The sequence below is a fragment of the Chelmon rostratus genome, chromosome 12, assembly GCF_017976325.1.
Source record: "Chelmon rostratus isolate fCheRos1 chromosome 12, fCheRos1.pri, whole genome shotgun sequence".
Lineage (NCBI taxonomy): Eukaryota > Metazoa > Chordata > Actinopteri > Chaetodontiformes > Chaetodontidae > Chelmon > Chelmon rostratus.
In genome coordinates, this window is record NC_055669.1 from 22933102 (window position 1) to 22960078 (window position 26977).

The following is a 26977-nucleotide window of genomic DNA, read 5'->3' on the forward strand; positions in this document are numbered from 1 at the left end:
TTGTAGTTTGCCTTATTCACCTGGAGTGGCTCCTCTTTAACATTATATAAGGAAATATGTGATCTTGCAGGAAAAGAACAAATACCAGACGATACTGTCTGTATTCTCACACCACAATACGAGCATTGTATTGATTAATTGCTCAGAAAGAAACTTTGCATTTTGAAACATATTTGAGCAGTGGACTGCCTACTGTCCCTATAAGAAGACAAAAGGTACAGTATGCTGCTCTGGCACTCATTTGCATAAAAATAATTTGTAGAATAAGCTCTTCTACTGGTGCAATGCAGAGTTTTCAGTTTTATGAATCCCCGGTGTCCAATTCAGAGTTTCATTTTTGAAATAAATTAGATTTGCAGAGGTGCTTGGATGATGCGAATATCCTTGTGCTGTGTATTTTATTTGAATGACAGAACAAAATTACATTTTGTGCCAAACAGTTTTTTTCCGCGGAGACTCGTTGGTCTACTGCTCTCTATTAAGAGACATTTATAGGCAAATATATTCAAATTATTTACTTAGTGCAGCTGGTGAATTAGTAGATATTTTATTATACATATCTCCTCCTGGAGCCATTAGTACGGGTGATGTAGCCTGCAGCATTCCCTCTAAATCTGCATAATTCTGGCGGTCTAATTCACAGTGGCTGTTTTGGGCTTCTGCAGCGTTTGAGCTGAACCCTGGTGGAAGCCTTGTTTCTCAGCTGCTTGTTTCAGCTCTCTGTCTGCATTCATGCGAGTTGAACCTGGCAGTTTAGAGATGAAGAGATTGTAAACGCTGCCGTGATGTGGCTCGTCGCTGTTTTGATCACTTCATTTGGTTGATGTCTGTCTCCCACACAGCCACCCACACCGCTGCTCAGTGTGATGCGTCTCAATGAGGATGATTGTTCTATCCTTTCAAAGGCAGCTATAGATTAGTGTAACGCAGAGTGGTGCATGCATTAGGATGCTGTTTGTGTGGGCCATATTCATGCACATACGTACAGATTGCGCTCTTCATAATAAGCTTATTATCTTGTATTTTCTAGCAGGATAAAGGCTGAAGGCCAGAGGGAATCAGCATTATGCAGGCGTGTGTTTGACAGCTGGATGCAGAGCTGGAGATGAGAAACAAACACTCCTGTTGTTAGCGGTGAGAAGTGGAAGGTGCAGGGCTTCTCAGTTTGGTAGCTGTCAGACCGTCTGACAGTTTTGCAGCCAGAGGTGTCTGTTGAGAGGAAGACCGGCAGGGAGCTGCTTCTTCAAAGCACTGTAGGACATTGAGCTAAAAAAACAGAAAATAATAACTGCTAATCTTTTACTTTCAGCTTAACAATAATGTGTGATGTGTGTGTGATTGTTTTTGCTTCGTGTAAGATGGGCAATGATGTGGGGTTTCCATTTGGATGTGGCGTAAAGGTGGAGAAACATCTAAAATAGCATTTAGACCATCGTGTTCTGCAGAATGTTCTCATGCCATGAACAAATGAACAGCTTGCTTTTCACTACATCCTAAAATTAATCCTGTGATCTGATGGGTGATGAGGTCTGGTTCGGTTTGTGCAACTAAAACGACTTGATCAAAAACGTAGTTTGCAAAAACATTTCTGAACCAGTGAAGTTCTAAAGCACGACAAGAACATTTCTGTGTGGAGGCTCATCTCAGCTGGCTGATGTCCTCATGAAATGTCAGTCTTCTACATATTGTCCACATTGTCAGTATTATATTTGTAGAACTCCTTTAAAAAACCCACATTTAACCACCTTTAATTAACTATAGCTGTGAAATGCACTTGCACGTCTCAATAATTTCACTTGATAGAGCTTAAAGACTGCAGGAAGTAAAGCTGCATGCGTCAGTGGTTTTCATAATTGATTAGTATTAGGCAATATGAATATCAGTATCTGCATGTACCACTCGAACAATAAATTGAGAGTGAATTTAAAAACTTAGTAGTTAATAAGAATATGTGTTATATTTAATGTAAAATGAGTCCTGTTCGGGTCCATCCACTGGTCAAACAGTGTGCTGTGGTTTTACATGAGAAAAGACTGAGGACTAACTGGTTGGTGTGGAGAATGTTTGTCTCCTCTGATGAAGAGCAACACACGACTGCTTCACTCAGCTTTTCTACGGGAACCCTCTGGGACTGTCTGTGCAGCGGATGAGTGATGGATCATTAAAAACTCTTAAACTTGACTGAGATGAGGCGGAAGCTTTGGACTTGAAGATAAATGGGTCTTGTGGTTCTTTTTGGGGACAACTCTTGAAAAACTTTTACCAAACTTGAGTCGATGACTCAGAACGCAACTTTTCCAACTGTGAAGGAAACCAACTGTGCTGAAGAAAGTTCAAGAAAAATAATGCAAAATATCTCACCATGTTCTGTTTTTCTCTTTGTTCGTGCACATCCGTGGAGGAGCAGGCTCGAACCCCTTCGGGTCAAACTTGAGGTAGAAGTTGGGCGGATTAGTGAAACGAACATCGTTTTCTGCTCGAGGATGATTGTTAGTGTTCTGGAGCAAAAACCGCCATCGCTGGAGCCTCATTATCCTGCTTACCGCTACACGCTCTGAATAGCTAAACAAGTCAGGCCGGCTCATACTGAGAAGCACTGAACTCTGGGTTTGCGGGGCTTATAGAGCTCTGAAGTGCAGGACCTACTGTTCACTGCTGTTTGTTGAGGTGATGGATGGAGCTCATCGGTATTCTGTCATGGACTTCGTTATTCAGCAGAACTGAAGTGGACAGTGCAGGTGAAGGAGCCGTGTCTCCCTCTCTGTCTCTGGTTATAGTCTGCCATGTCAGCGTCTGACGGTCTCGAACCTCCAAAATCTGTTAAAAATCGTTTGAGGCTTTCTCATCTCAGTGAAATGATGCACCTGAAAAGGAATGACGGGAAGAATTAGCCAGAGGGTGAACGATGGGGGTCCAGGAGGATATTTGATTGTAATGAAAACATGTTTCCCATCACTCATGTCAACATAATGGTTTCCTGCCCCTCGCTGGTCGAGACTTGTGCAACTTTCCTTCTTTTATTGTTTCACTCAAGGCAAATGTTTTGTGGGCCGTTATTATATCAGTTAATGCTTTTATTCTGCAACTCAGAAGAGATGAGCAGCTGAGAAGCTCCTTACATTCTGTTATAGACTGAAAAAAACATCCCTTCCCACAATGACATAGTCTTTTCATAAATGTTGCCCCTCGACTTGCTTGGAAGGAATCGTGGTTTATTCTGCTGTCGACCTGGATCCCCAAAAAAGAACCCCGATTCCAAACAATTTGGGACGTTGTGTAAAAATAATTTGCTAATTCTTTCTGACATAAACTCAAATGAAAACAGGACAAAGACAATATATTTAATGTTTGTTTATTTGCTTATTCTGAATCTGATGCAGCAACACGTTTCAAACAAGTTGGGACAGGAGCAACAAAAGACTGGAAAAGATGTGGAACGCTCCAAAAACACCTGTTTGGATCATTCCACAGGTAAACAGGTTGATTGGTAACAGGTGATAGTATCATGATTGAAAGGCTCAGTGGTTCACAGTGAGGATGGAGCGAGGTTCAACACTTTGTGAGCATGTGATTGGATAAAGGAGATTAATACATGGACTCAGGGACACTTCAGAAAACTGCTGTCCGGAAACACAGTTTGTTTGGAAATGAAATCTATTTTTATTTACGTTTCACAACATCCCAACTGTTCTGAAATCAGGGTTGTGCAAATGTCAGAGGAAGACAGTTTTTTTTCAAAATTTACCCTCCATAAGACGTCGAGGCTGACAGAAAGACAAAGACGGCGCGTTTGTTTTCGTGCCGAGGAGGAAGGTGCGGCGGTTTAATATTCAGGAGAGCTCTCTGTTCTACACAGCCGGGGTCAGTTTCGAGGTTCAGCGGCCGCAGAGTCCAGCAGGTATTCAACATTTAGCTCCGTTTTCCTCTGAGCCGTCTGTGTTTGTGCTCCGCTGGCCACGCTGTCAGGGACGTCCACTCTTAAATGCCAAAGCTCCGCTGAGGAAAACTGGCCCCCGTGTTTTTAAACTCTCTCGCTCGGTGGAGTGTTACCTCAGCGAGGATGTGCTCTCACCACACATTATCTCCTCGGGGATTACAGCACTCGGTATTGGAGAGCCGTCCCTCTCGTTTCACCTCTTCAGACTACTGTAATTCACCTGCTTTTCACGCTGAGGGCTCCCCCACCGCCCGCAGTAACAAGTGTCTGTTGGGCCACGGCCTGCGGGGATAAAGACCATTAAGAAGAGCTTCAGAGGAGACTGCGTTTAAAACAGTGGAACCAGATATGTATGAAGCTCAAACCACTCTGTTACTGACAATGGAGTTATTGAAGGATGACTCTGAAGTGTAATATGACGGTACATGAAGTGATAACTGCTGGAACAAGCTGTCCTGATTTTCTTGTCCACTTGAGGGCAGTGGAAACAGTAACTGACTTATTATTACCATGTAAGGCTGTTATACCAAACTTCTGGCCATTCAGAAATATCTGAGCCTTTAGTTGCTAAATGCTCCTGCTAACTCTGTCTGATGCTGATGAGAGCAGCGAGACTGAACCAAAACAGTGAAGGTGCAGCCTGTAAATCCGAAGCAACGATATGAGATAAACTGTAGAGTTTGGTGATTATTCTCTGTGGGGTCATAACTACGTGGGACCCATTTTGTCCCACGTCATTATATTAAACCCCATTTTTGATTCTATTAATGGCCAGCGGTTTTCAGCAATAGCTGTCCAGTATATCTGTAATTGCCTCGATATATTAGCTTTCATTGCTGCTGGCAGAGCCCGCCTCCGCCATCCACTGTTTAAATAGCATAAGCACTCAAAAGAGACTCACAGGAAAAGATAAGTGTGTGTGTGCTGGACATGATGAGGACGATAGAGCCCGTAGTGCAGGCATGTCAAACTCATTCCATAAAGGGCCGTGTGGTTGCAGGTTTTTGTTCCAACCAAGGAGGAGCACACCAGGCCAACCAATCTACATCAAGGGATCACTTAGTTATCAGCTGAAGACTGAGATCAGCTGATTAATTGATTCCAGCCAGGTGTGCTCCTCCTTGGTTGGAACAAAACCTGCAGCCACACGGCCCTTCATGGAATCAGTTTGACATGCCTGCTGTAGTGCATGTACATATTTGACATGTGCAGAAGAAAACATCTGATCATGAGCACGGTGTGACATGTCAGGTGACGTTGCTGACTGTCGTCGTTAATCTTTTCTTTATTAAAACAATGTAACGTGTTGAATCCACGTTTTGTTTGGCTGCACAGTAACCTCTTGGACCTGCAGTATTAAAACACACTCGCTGTTTCCAGAATTTAAAATGTAAAGTGGTGTATTATTACAAAATACTATTATTATGTTTTTATGGGTGCTAATTACTGAGCTGTGGAGGTGCTGGTGTGCAGATTTTCAAAGTTTGGACAGAACTAGACGAGATGTTAATTAAGCTAAGCTAAGCTAAGCTAAGATAGCTCCCTCCTGGCCCGAGCTGTGCAGATAAATATGGTGCACTGTTCTTGTTTTTACTCTTCCTCGAACACTATAATCATACAAGAGCGTCAAAGTTCAGCTGTAAAAGCACAGTAATGATTAAGCTGGAAGGCTTCATGGCTTTCAGTTTGACTGAGCGTGATCTAATGCAGCTGTGACATCTGTCTAATTAACTTGTGAAGGCTTCAGATTCAAATGCGGCCATACAAATGCAGCGTCACTCCTTTTAAAAAGTGAAATCATCAGGCGATGGTGGATATCAGGAGGCTGATGAAGACCTTGTGCTGCTGAGATGAAGCACACTGATGTTGACAGAGTAATCAAAGCTAAAGCCTCGTTGTGAGAGTTGTGGGACGGGATCGAACTGCGGCGGGAATCGTAGTAATTGGCTCTTGTCTCAGAGGTGGAGAACAACGTCCATTAACAGAGAGGCTTTAGATGGAGGCAGCGTTAGTTTGGCGTTGGCTTACAGTTTGAGATGAAAGCTATGAATATTTACTGAGCTGATGTTCACAAATCTGTGTGTGTGTCTGTGTGTGTGTGTGTGTGCAGTCCACAGACTGTCTCATAAAACAAACATTCATTCATACTTTGAGCCTTACAGTTATATTTACCATATTTTCCGCACTATAAGGCGCATCTAAAAGCCTTTAATTTTCTCAAAAACCGACAGTGCGCCTTATAATCTGATGCGCCTTTTATATGGATCAATATTGGTTAATTATGGCTATCGTAGTCAGGGGGCGTGGCCGAAGTAACAGCGGTATTCCACTCTCTGCGTGCCGTCATCCTTTTACTGGCGCGTGCAGTCAGCTGTCAACCTGAATAATAAAAGGACTATTTCACTGAACATGAAAAAATATGAATATATGCTAAATAATAGGCAAATAAAATATTAATCAAACGTGGTTAATGTGATTTCTGCTCCTGAACCTCAGTCAGTAAACTGTCATCTGTGAGCGCGCACAGTGTTTGTTTCAAAACGAACAAACTAAAATAAAATACATTTTAATTAAATGCTATTTAATTATTTTCAGGAGCCGCATCAGAGGGATGAAAGAGCCGCATGCGGCTCCGGAGCCACGGGTTGCCGACCCCTGAGCTAGTGGATACAAAATGCAACCCCAGACACCACAGTACGGTTTCTTTCTATGCGCCTTATAATGCGGTGCGCCCTATATATGAAAAAAGTTTTAAAATAGGCCATTCATTGAAGGTGCGCCTTATAGTGCGGAAAATACGGTAGTTTATAATTTTTCCATGTTATGCACTTTTACATAGCTGTACATCCCCAGCTCTGGGTTCCTGTGTGAGACTGAGAGCGAGATCAATTAAAACAAGCCCAACATTAATTATTGCATTATGAACCGTATGATATATGAAGTTTTTATTGCGGCCCGTCATCAGCCATTAAAGTGGGAACCATGTAAAGGTTTCTTCTGACAACGCTGATTCGTCTCCATCAGCATCCGGCCTGTAACGAGCCAGCCAGGACGCCATTCATCTCCACAACACGACATGATTACAGCGTTCATTTATGCGTCTTAGCAGAATTACACCATTCATTCATCCAACTGGACATTATTACACTGTTCATTCATCTAATATGGTGCCATTAGAGCCGGAAGACCTGTTTCCACCTGAGGAACATTAGACCTGCTTCTCAGTGATGAGACTCTCTGACACTCGTTTGTTAATATCCACACACTCGGTAGTCAGAAAATAGCACCCTTTGCTCTCGTGAAATGAAAACCCGACTGAGTAAACTCTTAAACTTCTTTGGATGTGGAAAGCTGATCATTTTTAAAATACAAGGCTCTCACCTCTCAGCGTCAGCGAGCTCCCGTCCTGCTGTTTTTAACAATTCACCAGTTTTTCGCTCAGACTCAGAGATGGAGAATAATCCGTCTCCTGCTATCCTCAGCGAGGTTTTTACTATTGATCCCTGCTCTCTGAACCACTCAGCTGTGTTTTTCCCTCTGAAGAAAAGTTTGGACGCTTCCTTCCGACTACTTTATGATTTTAAACCACAAAAAACTATTTATACTCATGCTGAGAGGAGATATTCCTGTATCAGCCTGCTGTTATGAACTACTTTCTGTTCACTGAGAGAATGGAGCATAATGTCAAAGGCCTATTTCCACTTAGCCGACATTAAACCTGCAGCTCAGTGATAAAACTCCACTCCTCTTCAGCTGCTCAATGGAGTTTATCGAGGCTAAAAAAATGTGAAGCTCCTGCCCCGTTACCTTCAGTAATTCTGTATTTCTGAACCTCCAAGTGCTGCATCGCTCAGGATAAGTGTTGTGGTGCTTCGGTTCAACCACCCCCACTGTTCTAAGCATCTTCGTCTCGGTCACTCTGGAAAGGTGAATGGATGCTGCTGTGAAATTTCCTCTGGAGGCAAAAGTCTGTACTTTGTCCGATCGGTCAAGGTTTGCCCAAAAAGAAGATTTTTTTACTTGTGAGGTGTGTCTAAGTGTAGAAATACTGCAGCTAAATGTGGCTTTTTGATTCAATCATTCAATCAAAAGCACTCATACTTTCGTACACTGAGGGTAAAAAGCAAATTGTCTCTTTGGGAAGCTAAAAACAAGCTACATTGTGTAAATGTGATTTCACTCATGAATGCTCTAGTTTCCTTTTTACAGCCATGTACTACAATGCAACACAGTTAACAGTAAGCTGTATAAAGGGAAGTTGTTTGACCTTGTGAGTCACTGAAGACTTGGATTATTTACGTGTTTGGATCAGATCATTAGATTTCAGACCTAACTGAGAGATTGAGCTGGTGAAAAACATTGAATAACAGCGTTTCAGTGTGAGTGTGGGATGAAAAGGCTTGTTTTCATGTTACCTCTGTGCATGTTTGCGTTTCAACGACAGGCTCAGTTTGAAGTAAAAACACCCAAACTAACTAACTGTGCCATGAAAAATGAAGACAAGATATGAACGTTTCAGTTTAAGGCTACTGGCACGCTGATGTTACGCATCAAAGCCTGTATACGTTTCCTGGGGAGGAAGCTGCTTATGTGAACGAAGTAGTTTCAAGCATTTTGTGGCTCCAGAGGGAGCTGCACGAAGTCTGATGAACTGCCGCAAGTGATGACGGTTGAGTCTGAAGACTACAAGTTTGAAAATGAGGAAAATGTCGGGGGTGTGGAGTTAGATAGAGATAGAGACCTCCGTATCCTCCTCATCTGTGCTTGAGGCTAGCTGTTTGAAGTTAGATTAGCATCAACCTCAGGACCTGCTGGCTATTATCTGAGGGCGGTTTAGCCTCTGTGGGGTGCAGTCAATGTTGTTGGTGTTCCGGTGTAGCGATCCGTTATCCACAAAACCGGAACAAACTGACGCCGGGACTCGCTCTTCATTTGCAGAAATCACACCTGAATCTGACCGAACTCTCCGCGGTCAGATCGCTTCGTGCAGAAGAATGTGTGGAACGAAACAGGTGATGTGTCTGGTTCAGTTTGATCGTGAGTCTGACACTAACTGCGTTTGCATCAACATCCTATGCACATTCTGGTTTTGTTTCGTCTTCCTCTTTGTTTCTTACCGGAAGGTGTCAAACATCTGGTTTTGTTTCCGGTTTCCAGGCTGTACTTCTTCTACTCTGTTTATTGCAGCCGTAGCCTATAGCTCCAGCATCTGACGAAACTTTGCATAGCCTAGTTTGTCCGCTCTAAAGCAGTTGATGGAAACGCATCTCATTTGCATTTTCTTTTTTTGCAACATTTCAAAGGTTTGCCTTGAATTTGCTTGATAATCTGATGTTATTGGAGTGCGGTGCTCAATCTGTGGAGTAATAATATCAGTTATAGGAGAAGCTTTGGTTCCTCGTACAGCAGCTATACAGGGAGCAGTGCTGAAGAGGTCAAAGGTTAAAGCCAAACTGACAACATGTGCCAGATTGACTCAAAATGTATATGTTCTAGAGTCAATGCTTAACTTCTAGAGGTGATTATTTCCTAAAAGTTTCAGGTTAAGCGAATCAAATTATTATAGTGACATTATTAAATGTGCTTTTTTCTGCTTTGTGATTGGTTGACAGAGGTGTGTGACAGCGCGCTGGTGTCCAATCTGCCGCCATCGTCCTTCAGAAGCTCCTCCCAGCTGTCCAGCAGTCACGCGCCGGGCTTCGCCAAACTCAACAGGAGAGAAGGTGAGGAAGATTCGATCAGGTTATTTAACAAAGCTGACCAGACTGCATTTATGAGTACCCACCGAATCATATTTTTTATTACTATTACTGTCAGTGTATTAAGGCCTGGAACAATGCTTGCACTGCCTGTGACTGTCTTCTAAGAGGGGATGTGAGCTTCCCCTTTAGTCCAGTGAGATGTGAGGTTTATCTGAGTCTAACAGAGACAATAGAGAACAAGCAGCGGTGCCAAATCTGTCTCTGACAAACTGCTCTGATGCAGCTGCACTCAGTGGAGAAGAGACTTTGTTAAAGCTCAGGACACAGAACACAAAACATGACAAAGGAAAGTTTTTTTTGGATTCACAGCACTTACAGATAATTCACCGCGGAGAGAACAAGCAATAGCTGCTTTGTCCCGTCTTTATTCTCTGCAGGTGCTGTTTGTGCTGAAGGTTTATGCCAGAAGGATGAATGTGAGTGGTGCTTGTTTGACCCAGCAGGGACTCCCGTGCTGGATGCTGATGTGAGGCTTTGACAAAATGGTGATCAGGGAACGAGCTCCGCTGCTTTATCCCGACATCAAAGCTTAGAATCTGGTGGGATGGGTTTAATCTGGATCCCGGGACACTAAGGGAAGCAGAGCCTGCAGAACACCGCTCAGTCCTCAGTTAGTAAAAGTTAGCAAAGCGTCTTTGTGATGCAAAACGCTGCCTGTCCGCTCTCTTTGTTTGATCTGACTTCGGTTTTTGGTAACAGTGGATTGTCAAGGCTCCCCATGGTGGTAATAGCACACATCCATACCACCTGTTACAGTACCCAGCACATTGAATTATATTTAAAGGTTGTCTTTTACTTCAGAGTGCAGCTGGAGAGTCTGATTCACCTCCAACACTGCCGACATGACACGCTGCCAGTCGGAAGAGGGGGGCAGAGGTTGCACTGATACTTGAGGTCATGTAGTAGAGACTGTAAGAACTAATTTTCATCGTTGCCCTTACTGATCTAAAGCCAGTCTGCTGCAGTACTGCTGACATTTCCTGGTCTTTCATTAACTGTTACAAGAGACAGGCGAGCCAAAGATGTCAGATATGAAAAGATTTCAAAGATATGTGAACACCTGCAGTCGAACTCTTTAATGGAATCTGGGACCTTTGACCATTTCATGAATGATTTTTTCTTTTTTTTTTCAAGAAGCTCTATACATCGCCACGTCCAGTAGATACTTACAATACCATGAAAAAATTGGGCCCTTCGACCAAAAACGAAACAAAACTTAAGAAGCACCACACTCTGTTTCCAGACCTTTGAGCTGCATCTCACAATCTTCCTGAGCACATTGATTTTGCTCAATACAGATTGAGATAGCGCAGATGCCAATTTAACTTACATGTAAGCATGGAGCTTAAGGCTCTTGGCAACAGGTGAGTTTTATTTCAGTTTCCATACCTTGAATGGATTGCGTAGTAATTCATTGGAAAATATAAGAATATGGTTTTCGGTTCTTTAAAATGAAAGAGCAAGGTCTTCTACAGAGCTAGTATTTTGTGCCGATGTTTTACAAGGATATAGAGAAGAGGCAGAAACGTATACAGATAGCTAAGCACGTCAGCAGCCACCTTGGCATGTTTTGTTAGGTTAGTTGAAATAACCATTTAATATATGTACTGATAGATGAGACTCTCACCCTCTCAGTCACTGTAGTAATTTTCAAAAAGAAATAACTCCTTTTTGTAAAAATAATCCAGGTACACAGCGAGTTCATGAGTTCATCTGAAACCTGAATGTGGTTGGTTGGTATTCAAGTATTCATACAGTGGATCACTTCATCACAATTCGTTTGTGTGATGATGCATGGAGTTGTGACAGTAACACAAGCAGATGTGGCCAATGACGTCCATGTGTTGGTGGCCAGAGACGGTGTCTTACCCTTCAGTGTCGTCTCTGTATTATCCTGTTTGGTGTTATAAAACAGCGTTATGTGTCCTGACTAGGCGTTCAGATGTACAGGTGACTTGCTCCTCTTGTTCCTGGCTCCTCTCCTGCCTCACTTGGCATACAAACTAGCAGGTGAGTCCTCAGATTTTCAGTTTGCCTACGTGATGCTTAATGCCTGTGCCCAATGTATGAATATTTCTAGAGTAAGACAGCTGTATTTTTTTGAAAAAGGTGCAAAACAGCCTTATCTGTATTGGTGATTTTGCCATCTATGGTGTAAAACCCCAAATATTTCCACACACTGCTGCACAGATGCTTCAGTTTTGTGTTTGTTTGCTCGTGTCTTCCTCCAGTTTTTTTTTGCTCTTACAGCCTAAACATTTTGAATTTTAACAGATCTTTTCAGTTTAATATTTAACTTTTCTCACATTTGAATGAAATTTTGAATAAAAAGTTCCAGCCCTGCGCAGGAACTGCTAGAATGCAAAGGCCAACACATTGATGATATGCGGCACGACTGTATGATGAACCGCTTCGACTTCTGCTTTGACAGCAAATAAAATGGCTTAAAAACAACATGACAAAGGTGGTAACATTCATGCATTTTCATAATGTGCTCTGGTATGTACTGAGCAGATAAGGAAAGTTGTGTGTGTCACATTTCCTCCTCAGCAACATTCGTGGTGCAGGATCCCAGATAGCAATTCCAGCTGCTTGCTGAGGGAATCAATGAATAAATGAACGTCTCCGTCTCATTTCCATCTCTCGCTGCTGTTGCTGCTGCTGCTAACACTCTCCACCTGTAGTTGTTCTCTGCGGAGCAGCTTCGCTCTCAATTCATTTACCCACTAAGTGAACAGAGATTATCAGTCTTGGAATACCACCTACACAGCATCTTTACAAAGGACTTAATCAGTCAGCCTTGCAGCTGCAATCTGTAACATTACACATATTCTAATAATCATACGGGCAATGTTTACATGCATATGTAATTCACAGATAGGAGTGTACCGATGTATTATAGCACCGCATTTCATGACACAAAATGTTGTTTTGCATTGTATGTGTTGCTGACTTGAATATTATGTAAATTTAAGTGGCTTTCAAACAGGACACGTGAGCCCTGACCGGCTGCTTTCAGAGTCAACGTGAACTGAAATGATGGAGTAATTTTTTTTGCTCGTTTTAACCGCTGGAGTAGTTTTCAGTCTTTTGAGGCTTTAAGCTAAAAGGCTAAAATCAGCATGCTTGCATGCATGCAACTTGCTCAAAATGACAATGCTAAAAGCTGATGAAGGTGATGGGAATGCCTTCAGTTTTGCAGGTATTAGGTCATAAACCAAAGCACTGGACAAATAAAAAATTTGGCCTGATGGTGGCGCTAGATCAAGAGTCAGAGAATTGCCAGTGACTACAAGTCATGCTGAAGGGCGCCTGAATGTCAGAACTGCATTTAATGACAATCAATAGTTGTCAATCTCATGTATGGAAGGAGAGGAAAGTCAAGGAATGACCAAAGCCAGAGGACTTCATCCTCTGGGGATCATGAAAGTTTCCAGAATTTGATGTCAATCCAATAGTTGTAGAGATAGCCAGACATTGCTGTCACAAGAACTCAAGTCCATGGACGTGAAAAGAAGATTTTTTAATTTTAAAAAGATGGTACACGACTCAGTTTCTCAACGCTGCAGCTCTCCCAAAGGGAAGCAACAGCCTCTCTCTGTTTATGAAGCCCAGCAGCAGTTTTCTCTCTGCAGTGAGACCAGAGGACCTGACGTTGTGCTTCAGACTTAGACCTGATGTAGTGGATCACAGTGGAGGCCTGATGGATCTGAATCCGACACCAGAAGTGGATAAAAAGCCCTGATAGTCTGCTCATTGGAGATGAATGGCCTTTTACCAGAGACCTGGAGGATGAATGACTCAGCTTTTTCAGTCTGTCCATCCGTTTTCTCTTATTCTTCATTTTGATATTCCTCTTCACACTTTTTTTCTTTTTATTTCTCTCCTGCCTTCCACCCTCTTCTTTTCTTAATGTGGCATTTTATTTCCCTTTTCCATCTCCCCTCTTCCTTTCTCCTCCTCCCCCCTCCTTTCATCTAAATTGTTCCTGTCCATCTTCTGTTCCTCCTTACAGTCTCTGTTCTGTTCTAATGATTAGTTTCACTTCGTCTGTAGTCGCATTTTCATTTTCATTTGTGCAAACTGATTTTGCCAGCTCTGTCTTCCTGCCAAATGTTAATTGCAGTCTTCATGTTTAACCGTCTTCTTTCTTCAAGAGGCAACGCAGACAGTTATCGGTGACACCACTGCAATTATGCTGGAATGGACTTGAAAAGAATTATTGTGCCACTCTATTCATTTTCCCAAAGAGTGAGACTTGAAGGTGGGCTGAAACTTTAATTGGAACCTGTAAATTGGGACTTGCTGTGTAACAATGGCCAACTAATCAGGTATTGATCTCCGTATTCTGTTGTCCTCCATGGATTCTGAAGAGCTGCACTGTTAACTCCACCACAGCAACACTTGGGCACTTTTTGTCAGTGCAGTGTTTCCTTCATTCTGCTGTTCTGGTAGCTTGAGCCGAGTCAAAATAAAGACAATAAATGCACAAAATTCACACTCCTCATCCCAGATCTTTGCTGGTAAAACAACTTGGTTCCCATATGTTGTTAAAAAGTGCTTAAACATTCTGTAGATGTTAAAATTTTCATTTTTCTGAGCGATTCAAAGACTTCACGTCCAAGTTGGCTTAAAAGTTGACATTGAATGTTTGTTCCTGACCTCGGAAACTCACCATGACGCTTATCACATGACTCAGCAGCTGTTCTGCAGAGTGTTTCAGAGTCTCTCAGCTCATTGGTTTGGTTTTCCAGGCTGCTAGGCAGCTGTTTTCCCCTTAAAGTGTTGTGAAAGTCACGTTATGATACCAGCAGCAAACAGCAGACAGACGACGTTAGCGGTTAGCTGGTGAACAAAGTGGAGCGTTTAGCAGCTGAAGAGGGAAAAGAGCTAAAATGAGAGTCGTTCCTTTAAGCAACGACTTTTTGCTGTCAGGTTTGCCACATTTGAGGAGTTGTAACGTAGATTTTGGGTTGACAGCATGTTTGCTGCCCCCAAGTGGACAAAAAACAGTTAATGCAGATTTTAACTGTAATTTGTAACATTGTTGCAGCAATCTGTCCTAAATCAAACAATTGTTTTCAGCTCTAATGCAGTATGTTGACATTTGCAGACAGTATTTAAATATCCCACGTGCTTTGCAGTGATGACTTTTGCTTTAACGATTTCATTAAAAAAGATACTATTTGCTTTGTTTTGAGATGAGTTTGATTCTTGAACGAAGCAAAAACATTTGGTTCATTCTCAATAGATGTTTTGAAATATTAGTGTGTTTCCTGTCAGTTCAAGCTGTATTAAATATCTTCCTAAGACATAGTGGGTTGGGTTTAATCATCTGTAATGCTTGACGAGCAGAAAAAGAAATACTATCTGACCATCCTGAAATAAGACATTGTGACTTCCTTGAAGTGCCCTTTTTGCTGCGTGGCATTAGAGAAAATGTAAATGTCTCCTGCTTCACCTGCAGTGTTTTCCAGCTCGCTCTTGCTGATGTCAGTGCTGCATTGAGCCCATTAGCTTCCTGTTGCACTCTCTGTCAGACTGACATGTTATCAGGCTGCTGAAATTACCCTCCAGACTCTGTATTCTCATGCAAATGACCAGTGCTCATTCTGGACCTGATACTTTTAACAGTCTGTCAGTAACATGCATTTCTCGCTGCCTTTAAGCTGCCTGTCTGTCTGTCCAACTTCCTGTCTGCCTCTACATTTCCTGTCTGCCTCGCCTTCCCTCTAGCTGTCTCTCTCTCAACCTGTTTTATTTCTGTACCTGCCTGATGGCATATCAATACATGTTTGATGATGAAACATTTGTTTAGTCGTCCATCCATCTGCTCCTTCTAGTGAAGTGGCCAGTAGCAGTGTAGAAACTAAACGCATTTGCTCAATTACTGCAATTAAAGGACCTGTGTGTGAGATTTAGGGGTGATCTATTGGCAGAAATGTAACATAACATTCGTGAATGTGTTTTCATTAGTGTATAATCATCTGAAAATAAGAATTGTTTACTTGTTACATTAGAATGAGCTCTTTATATCTACAGAGGAATGGAGTGCGCCATATTCACTGTGTTTCTACAGTCGCCCAGAACGGACAAACCAAATGCTGGCTCCAGTGTCAGAGGTTCTCCTGCAGGCTTGGAAAGCACTTGGTTCAGTCTGCACCCTCACCGCTAAAGGCCACTAAATCCTACATGCTGGACCTTTAAAGGGTAATTCCAGTATTTTTTAACCTGGGCCATATTTTTGATTATTTTTGGGTCTAAATGACTAAAAGGTGCAGTTTTTGAACTGGTCCAATAGGGAGCTGAAGCCGTTGTTGCTCCCTCCCTGCCTCTGTTTGACCGTCGGAGCAGTGATGTCACACTCCTGACCTCCATTGTTCTTCGCTCCTCTCAGTGGGAGGTTGGATCTGGTGCCTGACAGACACTGCGGGAGAGAAACCAGGGAGATCTCTTTGAGTTAAAGTGACAGCCATGACAGAAAGCTTTCGGACAGTCAGCCGTCTCAGTTATATTTGTTTCAGTTAAACTGACGGGGTGGACACAGTAAATCTTTGTAACGCCGCTCGGTGTCTGAGTTGTTTCCCTCTGATCTCTTTCTGTTTTCCTCTGCGGTGTAATCCTCATGAGTAAAGGTCAGAGTGTCTGCTCTTTTCTGTTCTCCTGTCACCGGACATGTCTGTTAGTCAAGTGCTTATTAGCTTTGGCCTTTAGCTCGTTAAAGATCAGCCAGCAGACTGACACTGATTCATTTTCACTGCTGAGCTGTTCTCCTCTGCCTGCCACCAAACGCTCAGAGGCTTTTCTGACTGGTAGCTAAAGCTGCTGACCTACAGCACATGTCAGATCTGTACCACAGTTTTCAAGATATCTTTTCATAGAACAAAGTGTTGGTCTAATTGACTTTTGACCTGATTGAAAGGCCATTTGAAATAATCCTTAATGGATCCTCATGAGGTTTTGCTGTGAGCCAAAGAGTCGGGCGGACTGAAAGCTGGATGTTCAGCATTACAGTAACCACCAGTTTTTATGCATTTTTAAGAACTCTACATTACTGTAGAAGCAAAGCAGAGACTGGCCACAAGCAGAGAAACTAGACAAAACTAGCGCTTATTGCTTCATGACTTGATAAAATCTAAATAAAAATCTAGAATGAAGACTAGCGCAGGGCACGATGATTTATCCTGCGTGACGGAAGACATGTTCAGTGACGTTGGAGAAGTCATGATTGGCTGAGGGTCAACTTGAAGTCCGACGTGTCTCTCAGTCAAGTCACAGCAGGTTTTAAAGACCCAGTATTCAGGATTTAGTGACATCTAGCCTCATCTTACCCTCCCCTATGGTGGCCTGTGAAGGCGCTCTCTAGAGCCAGTGTTCAGTTTGTCCCTTCTTGGCTACTGTAGAAACATGGCAGACTCTGTGGAACAGGACCCGCTCTTTATGCTGATATGAAGAGCTCATTTGATAGTACAGTGATCCCTCGCTATAACGCTGTTTACTATTCACGGTTTCGCTACTTCACGGATTTGCATCGTGCATTGTGTTCTGCATTCTGATTGGCTAAAAAGTCAGTCCGCTTCTTCTCTCCCTGTGCGTCAATAATGTTGCATGTACACGTACGTAAAACAGCTTGCCAAATTTACATTACGTACGTGCAAATTCTCTTGCAATTTCGAGTTTTGCCTATCACTATGTTCTTCTCCTGAACAAACACACCTGCACCGCGGGCTTCAAAAGAAGAAAACACTGCAGAGCGGAGTCAGGATGCAGCGGCTCAGTCTGAAGAGCAGCGAAATACAGTTCGAGAGTCACTATTTGTCCGACTGTACTTTGTATTTTTTTCATAATCATTTTTAATTTTCTCCCGTTTAATCCAATTACTCGGGTCGCGGTGGGCGGGGCTAATCTCCGCAATCTGTTCACATTGATGATTAAAATTATTATTTGACAGTACAGTACAGAAGTTATTTGTTGAAAAAAACGTTTCTAGAGGACTTTTATTTGTGAAACAAATGCTTGAGCCTGTAAAATGGTTTGTTCTTTCTTTTCAATGTATAATAGAGTATTTACTTGTATAATAATTGTAAAAAAAAAATAAAGGTTTCTACTTCACAGATTTTGCCTATCACAGGTTCTTTTTGGAACGTAACCCCCGCGAAAAACAAGGGTATACTGTAATGAAAACACAACAATTCTTATTTTCAGGTGATTATATGCTATAGAAAACATAAATGTGAATATTATATCACATATCTGCCAATAGATCCTCCTAATTCCTCCACACCGGCCCTTTAAGGCAACATGATCCACCTGATCTGACAAAGTGACCTTCTGGAAACTGTCGTATAAATCCTGGCAGAGTCGGCTTCTTTTCTTTGAGGATAAGGCTGCAAATATCAGCGCAGCTGTCCTTCATCTATTTTGTTTCTCACCAAAACGGCATTAACGCACGTCGGGTTAGTAACTTACAGCTTGTGCAAACAGGATGAATCTGAGGAGGGAAAGTGAACAAGGAGCGCTGGCCGCTCCCTCACTGCCACCACAAGGCCCGTAACCCCACCCGCTCCAGCAGAGCTGCTCAGTGGCCAGCAGATGAGACTGTGGTTGTACTGGGCAGCCTCCAGGTGTGAATGTGATCAGTGTTCCTGCAGGAGAGGCTTCCTCTTAGCGAGACTCCCTGAATGAATGAAGGTAAAAAAAAGAACTAAATTAACTTTCCACAAGTCAAGTGGCATTTAAGATGCTTTCACTGTGTTTGCTGTGTGTGTGCGTGCGTGCGTGCGTGCGTGCGTGCGTGCGCTCAGTGGGACACTGGTCAGCAGCCTCCACCATCTGTTGTTTGAGCTCTGAGTCCACATTTTGGCCTGACAAAGTATTTTCCTTCACGCACACACACACACACACACAGCTTTAATGCAGTATTACTAAATATATTTCATCAAAGTCTCCTGTTGATGTTATTTTACACCATGTAGGCTGTTATTGATGACATTTAATATGAGGAAGGATTCACAGATGAAGGGGAACTTAGTGAAAACCGATGCTTGGCACCATAATCCTCTAACAGTTTATATTGTGAGTTTGAGATGTTATCAGTTTATATGTGCTCCTGTCTTTATTCTGCTTTAACGCAGTGATCTGGAGTTAACCATTTGAGACTGTAAAAAGTATTCCCTCATTCTGTGTTTTTTAACATGGCCACGTTCCAAACTGTCCATACAGGTGTTCGGTTGGGTTCAGATCTGAGGACTGTGAAGCGTCTGATCGTGCTCGTCAAACCACTCAGTGACCTTTTCTTTCCTGCGAGGAAGCATGCGTGTGTTGTGTTTCTCAACTAATTTATGTATTCAGGTTTTTCCTTTAATTTGTCGCCCATCAGTATTTATCCAGCATCATTAAGGTGATTTACTGTAAGATTTGATATTGGCTGTCGTTAGGTTGCCGTTTTAGTTTAGAGTATTCACAACATTAATGATGCTCTCAGTCCTTTATTGTGTCAGACTATTGAAAGAATTTGACAGTTGAGGTATGGGTTATGGTTATGTAATGTTTTTAGATTATTTCTTAACAACATTCAGACTACTGTCCTGTTACTATGTTGTGTTGATTTTTTTCATTATTTTCCACATATTTGGGCTCAGGTGATTTTTACCCTCTTGAAGCGCAGTTCGTTGCTTTGACAAGTAGAATATCGAACGCTGATTGTATTGCATATTTTAATTTCCCAAAGTTTCTCAGATAGATATGGAAACAAATTCCTGATGCCACTGCAGGTCACAGAGCAAATGTGAGCGACTTTAAATCCTCAGGAGAATTCCTAAAGTATGATTTATACCCCATTATAACATCAGAATGGTTTTAAAGCTGTTTGCTGGGGTTCAATAACTAGCTTTCATAACATATGACATAACATAAGATATGAGTTTTAGTTCAGAATTAAAGGTCCAGCAGATCACTTGTTATTTCATCTCTTCACATATGGAAATGTGACTTAGTCACTTATGTGTGCTGCTGTTTCTCCTTCCCTCCCTGCAGGAGCTGGAGGTTGGTCTCCTCTCACCTCGGACAGGTATCAGTGGTTGGAGGTGGACCTGGGCGAGCGGACCAAGATCACTGCCGTCGCTACTCAGGGTCGCTACGGCAGCTCCGATTGGCTGACGTCGTACCTGCTGATGTTCAGCGACACGGGACACAACTGGAAGCAGTACAGACAGGAGGACAGTATCGGGGTGAGTCCATACTGCGGCGAACAGTAAGAGTTCTGCATCACCTCCTTCAGACTCCAGACAGACGCTCAGGTCTTGTATTGGCTCCTTGGGGATCAGTAAACATCATGTTTTGTTTTGTGTAATTTATTTGAAGTGATGTAGTGTTGAGCAGCGCTCTGTGGCTCCATCCATCCTGCGCAGATAAACTCGAGTCATCACGACCTGATCTCTTCATTTATAAACCATGAAGCAGTGCTGAAGCTCTGCTGACTCTGCAGAAGTGTGTAGCTGCAGATCACAAACAGAGAAGAAGACGAGTGGCTCGATTTTGTTTTGGGGTTTTTTGTTTCTTACTGTGTCACCTTTGTTTCTCTTTTTGTCTTTTTAAAGAGGGTGTAAACATGTTGACATCCATCACTGCTGCTGTACGTACATATGTTTGAAAGATGTTAAAGGATGGGATTTACCTTTACACTTAACTTGACACTTTATGTTAAGTTATGCATATTCACCGTGAACTACTTGCTTATTTCTGCACATTAGTAGCATAAGTGCTCTCTATTAGTCATTATAAAGCTCTTGATGACATGAATTACATTCTTAATAACCTTGACCCTTAATAATACTAACCCCCAATAATAAATATGGCTTTAATAAGTACTTTGTAATGGACAGGCAGCAGCTTTCCCTTTTCCACCATTTATTTTTGATGGGAAACTACATATATTTTTTAAATTCTGATTAAAATGTGAAAATATAAAAAAGGATTGGACTGTATGTTGCACTGTATGTGGGCTTTGGCACTAGAAAATGATGGACTTGAAACTCATAAAATAAAATAATCCTTTATTAATCCTACTGCAGGGAATTACATACATAATATATGTAAATTTATAGTAATTACAAACACATACGATATACATAGAATGAATTATGAAATTATAAAAATGTCAGATGCATTAGAATATTACAAATATCATATGCAGCATATATTAAAATCACTGTAAACATCACAGAAGCTTTAAATTCATGCTTATTGTCAGATGTGTTGAAATCGTCTTGGCTCGGTCTCTTTGGTCGCCTGTTGACCTGACGCTTGGAGATCATTCTACCTGAGTATAATGCTGACTCATGGTGTTTCCACATTAGTAGATCACTTTTCCAACTCTGATCATGAGTAACAACACGGCAGAAACATGGCACAACAAAACCATGAGGTGAAAAAGCTCAGCTGGTCTGTGTGGAGCTGGTTAATGAAGAAGTCAGTCGGATGGCTTCACCTCCCACCTCCTGGCAGACACACACTCCCCTTCAGTGTTTTCCCATCACATGTGTTGTGTTGAACCTGTATTTGTCCCGCTGTGGTGATGGTACATGGTTCAGTCTGCAGCCACAGGAATACTAAGCAGTTGTGGTCTTGTTTGTGTTGGAAGCAAACACAGTGATGAAGAGAGCCAGTTCAAAACAGTTTCTCACCTGCGTGCTGGTAGTGAGTTTATACCAAATCAAACACTCACTCATGCAGGGTGAACCCACCTTTGTTACCGCGGTGCAGAGAGGAGGTTTTGATTAGAAGTAGAGACAATTTCCTCATATGGAGATATTCCAGCTAATCTCAGCGCTGAGGATCTTCTCTGAAAGAGCAGAGAGGCTTCTCGCAGCTTAAAAACAGGTTGATCCGACGCTCTACATAAACTGAGCACAATCCCGGTCGCATTTCAAAACGTTTCTCAACCTCTGTGCACCAGACAGCCGAGCTTACGGAGTCTGTCAGAGGATGGAGGAAGTTGATGGCAGAGTTGTTGGATCAACGTCCGCTGGTCTTCCTTGTGTTGGCTCACAGGCCTGAAGACCAGCAGAGGAAATCTGCCGTTTTTTCTCTCTCCTTTGCTCTTTTCTCAGAAGCCTGCGGGTGCTTGAAAATATAGCAATCCATCTTTCCTCTATTCTCTCTCTCCTCTTTATCGGTTTGTTTGCTCTTGCCTGGAGGGTTGGAGCTGAGGACACAAGTGGTGCTCTTTTTCACTTTTTCCCGTTCTTCTCAAATTTCCTCTTCGGCTTAATTTCTTCTTCCCATTTCCTGCCGCTTACCTCCCTCTTACTCTCACCCTGTGATTTTCCTTCCCTTTCATTTTGTCCCTCTGTCATCTCCCTTTGATGCTCTTTTCTGTATCTCCTCCTTTCTTTTCTCCTTTGTCTCGTTATGTTCTCCTGTGGTGTCCTTCACATCCACAGTTAATCCCTCTATGTCTCCTTCGCTCTCTCTGCTCATCTGTGGCTGCTGTTGAAGAATTCACATCATCTGTCTGGAACTAAATGAGATTCTGTGCTTTCCTCACTGTTGTTTGTTGAGTTGACGGCCCTGCTGCTTGGATCACAGCTTTGAGGAGACACTTAACGTCTTCCTTTCCTGATGCGAGACTGCACTTGCCATGACCTAATGGTTTACACCTTCTTGTTCTTCTTGTTTGTCAGGAGAGACGCTGGAAGAAGTGTGATACTGTTATAACAGCAGCTTCACCTGCAATTGCATCACATAGAGCAAAATAACACCCAGTTTACTGGAACGATGTACTCCGCCTGAGGTACACAGGCATTCAGAAAGTCAGTTAAAGTCTCCAAGGGTTAATGATCTACAGAAAAACTTCTCCAATGTGAAACATGTTGAGTATGTACACAAGACAATGGTTCTTGTGTTGGTTTGAATGAGGGATTCATGGGAGCCCATTCCTGCCAGCAAAGGAAAAAATAATGAAAGAAAAGTCAAAATTATGAGATAAAAAGTCACAATTCCAACAAATCAACATACCAAAAATCAGCAGACCAGTTAACAAGTACACAAGTGAGAACATGTTGAAGCTTTGACACCCAATAAGGTTGAGAAACCTACCTGTCTCACAACCTCTGACAGTCCAGTGTTTGTAGGCTGAAATTTAATTCTCTTTACCCACACATTGCTTTTTTAGAGTGTTTCATTCTTGTCAAATCTGGGTACTTATCATAACTGATACTTGATGTGAACTCAAGTAACAGCCACATGTATGAGCAACAGGTCTTCTCATCTGGCCACTCAGGATACTTTGCGATCTTCTTGATGTTGGTTGGAGCTCTTCGTAGACCGCTGCAGTTCCTTTCAGCAGCAGTTCTGACACACAGGTGTGCCCCTGAATCAGTTTTTGGTGGGAAACCTCAAACAAGATTTGCTCAGTGTTTTTAGCTGTTTGGAGCCTCCGGGAGGCTCCGGGAACGATTTCTCCATTATCAACATTTTCAAAATCTGAACATGAGGATTCAAAGGTCACCCCTCTGTCCATGAGATGACCCTCCACAAAAGCAAAGACAGCCTCCTCCAGAAGTACTGCTTCTCTTTTTGCCAAATATAATTGGTCAACCTAAACTTTCCCTCTGTTGTTTACCAAAATTATGATGTAGGTGTAGCACCTTAAACTGCTTGTAAAAATCATTCCAGAACTCTGACAGCAAAACACCTCCATCATCCACAACCTTTTCCAGCCTTCCATCGAGGAGACTCACTTGGAAATGAATCTACCAAGATGCTTTCCTCAGAAAAACCTGCATTAAGTTCTGTAAGAATCTGACCAGGATGAAGAACAGCTTTCTTCACTCTTGGCTCCTGCACACTGTATCCGTAGAATGAGGCAAAGGTGCTTCAGCAGACAGTTGTAGATGCATCAGTTGGGCCGACTGTGGTGTGAAGAAGAGAAACACTAATGACAGTATTTATCTCTCCAGCACGAGTCGCAGGACTGCTGGGAGTATAACAGATGTCAGATGTGTGTCTCTTCACCTTCTCGTGCAGTTGCGACTCTGTTCATCTCCTGGTTTATGTCAGTGGTGATGTCTCTCCTCTTGGAAACACAAGACCGGTAACTCACTGGTCTTTTCGCACACTTCCATGACTGTGAATCCTGCTGAAAGTCACTTAAATCAATATCAAAATCAGTGAGGCTCCTCTCTGCATTTCTTCCTCTGTTATAAAACAGCTGTCCAGCCTCTCAGTCAGGTGCTCTCCTTTTTGTTTACCCTGCCTTTTTAGCTTTTTAGCTTTTTATTGAGCATTAGCGACATAGAACATAAAAATACATAAAAAGGAATCATAGTGCTCAAATTTATATTTTAACCCCCCCCCCCACCCCCCACCCTAAAGAGCATGGTGGACACCAATCCATTAAAACTGATTACAATAAAAATGGAAGAATAGATACATATGCAGACACAAATACATACACACATATATACCCATATACACACATGTGTACACATACACACACACATATCTCTCTCTCTCTATATATATATATATATATATATATATACATATATATATATATATATATATATATACATATACACATACACATAAACAAACATACAAGCCATGCACTAAGCAAGAAGTGATTCACATAGATACAATCACCATCACCAAGGCATATGGGAGAGATGGCCACCACACGTTAATTAAGTGGGCACAGTTTTAAGTTTATCTAAATGCTTCAGTACTGGATCCCAGACAGAGAAGAATTTGTCCCTGGATCCCCTGACAGTATATCTTATTTTCTCTAATTGTATGAATTGTGTTACATCGCGAAACCAATAAGACACTTTGGGTGGATATTTTGATTTCCAGTGCAATAGTATTCTTCTACGTGCAAGCAATGTCGTAAAAGCAATTATGTTTTTATAACTTTTCCTTCGTGTTGCATCCATCTGTGACACCAAATAGTTGCGTTGGGTTCAAGAATGATATTAGCTTCGTACCTTCTGACCTCTCCATGGTGGGCTTTGAGTCACATGTTTTGATATGCGAGTGGGATCTTTTTCTTTCCGTCTGCAGTGTCCAAAAATAGCCAGTCGGTCACCGTAGGACGGCAGACACGGGCTAAGCTGGTCATCTGTCACGACATGCATGACGCTGGCATCAATCTAGCATGAAGAAATACTTCATGAATTTTTAAGGTCAAGTGCATTCATCGACTGTGGACCTGTGACAGTTCAACAAACCTCTACAAAAAAAAGAAAATATGATAACAATGTGGCCTGAAATAAACAAAGTTATACACTTGATCCATGTGACTAAATAGTGTGACCCCCCCATGCTAAACCTCAGCTTAGCACTTACTTTACTAACTTACTTTCTTCTCATGTATGATTTCTACAGTGTAAACATTTTTCTCTTGCAAAAATATGCATTACGTGTAACCTGTAAAGAGTACAGTATTTATTTTTAGGATATTATGTGTTTTGTCTGCGGCACAGTGAAGTAGTAAATAGTTTTGGGTGGTAGATGTAGTTGTAATTGTAATTTATTTTCTATGTATGTGTACATAGCCTGCTTTTTGCGTATGTTGTCATTTTCCTGATGAAGACTTTGAAAGTCAAATTGTTGTCGGTTTTTGTCAGCTTGCAAAATTCAGCTTGCAGACTTGACTCCTTTTCCTTTGTATGCTGCTCTTGTCCTGCAGCTGCACACGATCCACCTTCCTCGTCACTGCCTTTCCCTGACCTTAACCGAGCAGCTTCAGTCGCCTAAACCGAAGCACAGACTGTAAAGGTGACTGAGCAGAAAACGGTCCAGTAAATAATTTTTGTAATGGTCGTTGTAATGGCCTGCTGGTGGAGGCACAAAACTAAAAATGTCTAAAATGTTGTTTTTCTTCTTTTTGACAGTGTAGTTTTTAAATTTACACGACTGTAAGACATCTGGAAATGTTGTGAATGAAGCGCTTTATACTGAAGAAAGGCTGGCGACAGTTTTGATGGAGCTCCACATTTATCATCATTTATGTGTGAATTTAGCTTCCAGTGAGGTTCAGGAGTTAAGCCCGTACGCAGCCATGTGAACTCATGCAAATATAAAAATCAGCAAGAGTGAGTATCTTTCATTCAGATGCATGGTGTCTACTCATCATATGAGGAGATCCGACCCCGCTCTCTCATGATTACAGAGGAATTAATAAGTTAATTATGTGTCTAAGCTTTTATTCAGCAGTGGGAGAGCCAGTTAACCTGGATGTCAACTTCAAGGGAGGGATGTAATTAGGATAGATTGCCAGATGGGAGAGATGTAGAGAGAGGGAGGAAGAGAGCAAACCGTCAGGCATTCAGCCCAGAGTCAGCGAGAAGCAGGCGATCAATTTCTGCTCATCGTCCAAATGCTGCAGAGAGTATCGTGTCTGCCATTAGTATAAAACAGGTTAACGAACAGAATCTCTGCAGTGCTCCAGAGAAAGGGTTTCTGAAGCAGACTGTTTCATCTATCCATCCATCAATCCATCAGTCCAATTGAAAACCGCACAAAGACAACACATTTAATGTTTGACCTCATCGGTTTCATCGATTTTTGTAAATATCTGCTTATTCTGAATCTGATGCAGCAACATGTTTCAAACAAGTTGGGACAGGTGCAATAAAAGACTGGGAAAGATGTGGAACGCTCCAAAAACACCTGTTTGGAACATTCCACAGGTAAACAGGTTGATTGGTAACAGGTGAGAGTATGGAGGATGGAGCGAGGTTCAACACTTTGTCAACACGTGATTGGATAAAGGAGATTAATACCTGGGCTCAGCAGTTGTTTGCAGATGGTTTATTGTGTTTTTATTTACGTTTTTCGGAGCGTCCCAACTGTTCTGGAATCAGGGTTGTATCTCCGTTGTGTTTGATTGTATTGGTAGAGTTGAAAAACGTTGAAACAGTGTTCAGTCATGATTTTGCCATCATCATTAATTTAACACTTAATAACTTTTCTTGAATTACTGGATATTAAAATCTTCCCTGGACTCAATATCCCCTTTTCAGCTAACAACTTCATATGTCAACTAAACTAATGCTCATAACCATTTGTGTGTCAGTGATGAATCAGTTTCACATTCCTGTGTTATTGGAGTCATTGTGAAGTTCTACTCATGCACACACACTCATTTACCCACTCACACTACACAATCTCACACTCATTCGCATATGTACACACAAACACACACACACACACACACACACACGGACTTAATAGAGTGAGAATTTGTCCTATAATAGCTGATGATGTCTTTGAA

General features: G+C 42.0%; 1 protein-coding gene across 1 annotated transcript in view; it reads left to right on the plus strand.

The window, feature by feature from the left end:
- The window catches only part of LOC121614437 (contactin-associated protein-like 4), a 113845-nt gene that overhangs the window by 27494 nt on the left and 59374 nt on the right, over positions 1-26977 (plus strand). Inside the window, exons 4-5 of the mRNA XM_041948300.1 lie at positions 9550-9660; positions 19735-19928. Coding sequence (XP_041804234.1) covers positions 9550-9660; positions 19735-19928 — 305 coding nt within the window. The remainder of the gene's footprint in view (positions 1-9549; positions 9661-19734; positions 19929-26977) is intronic.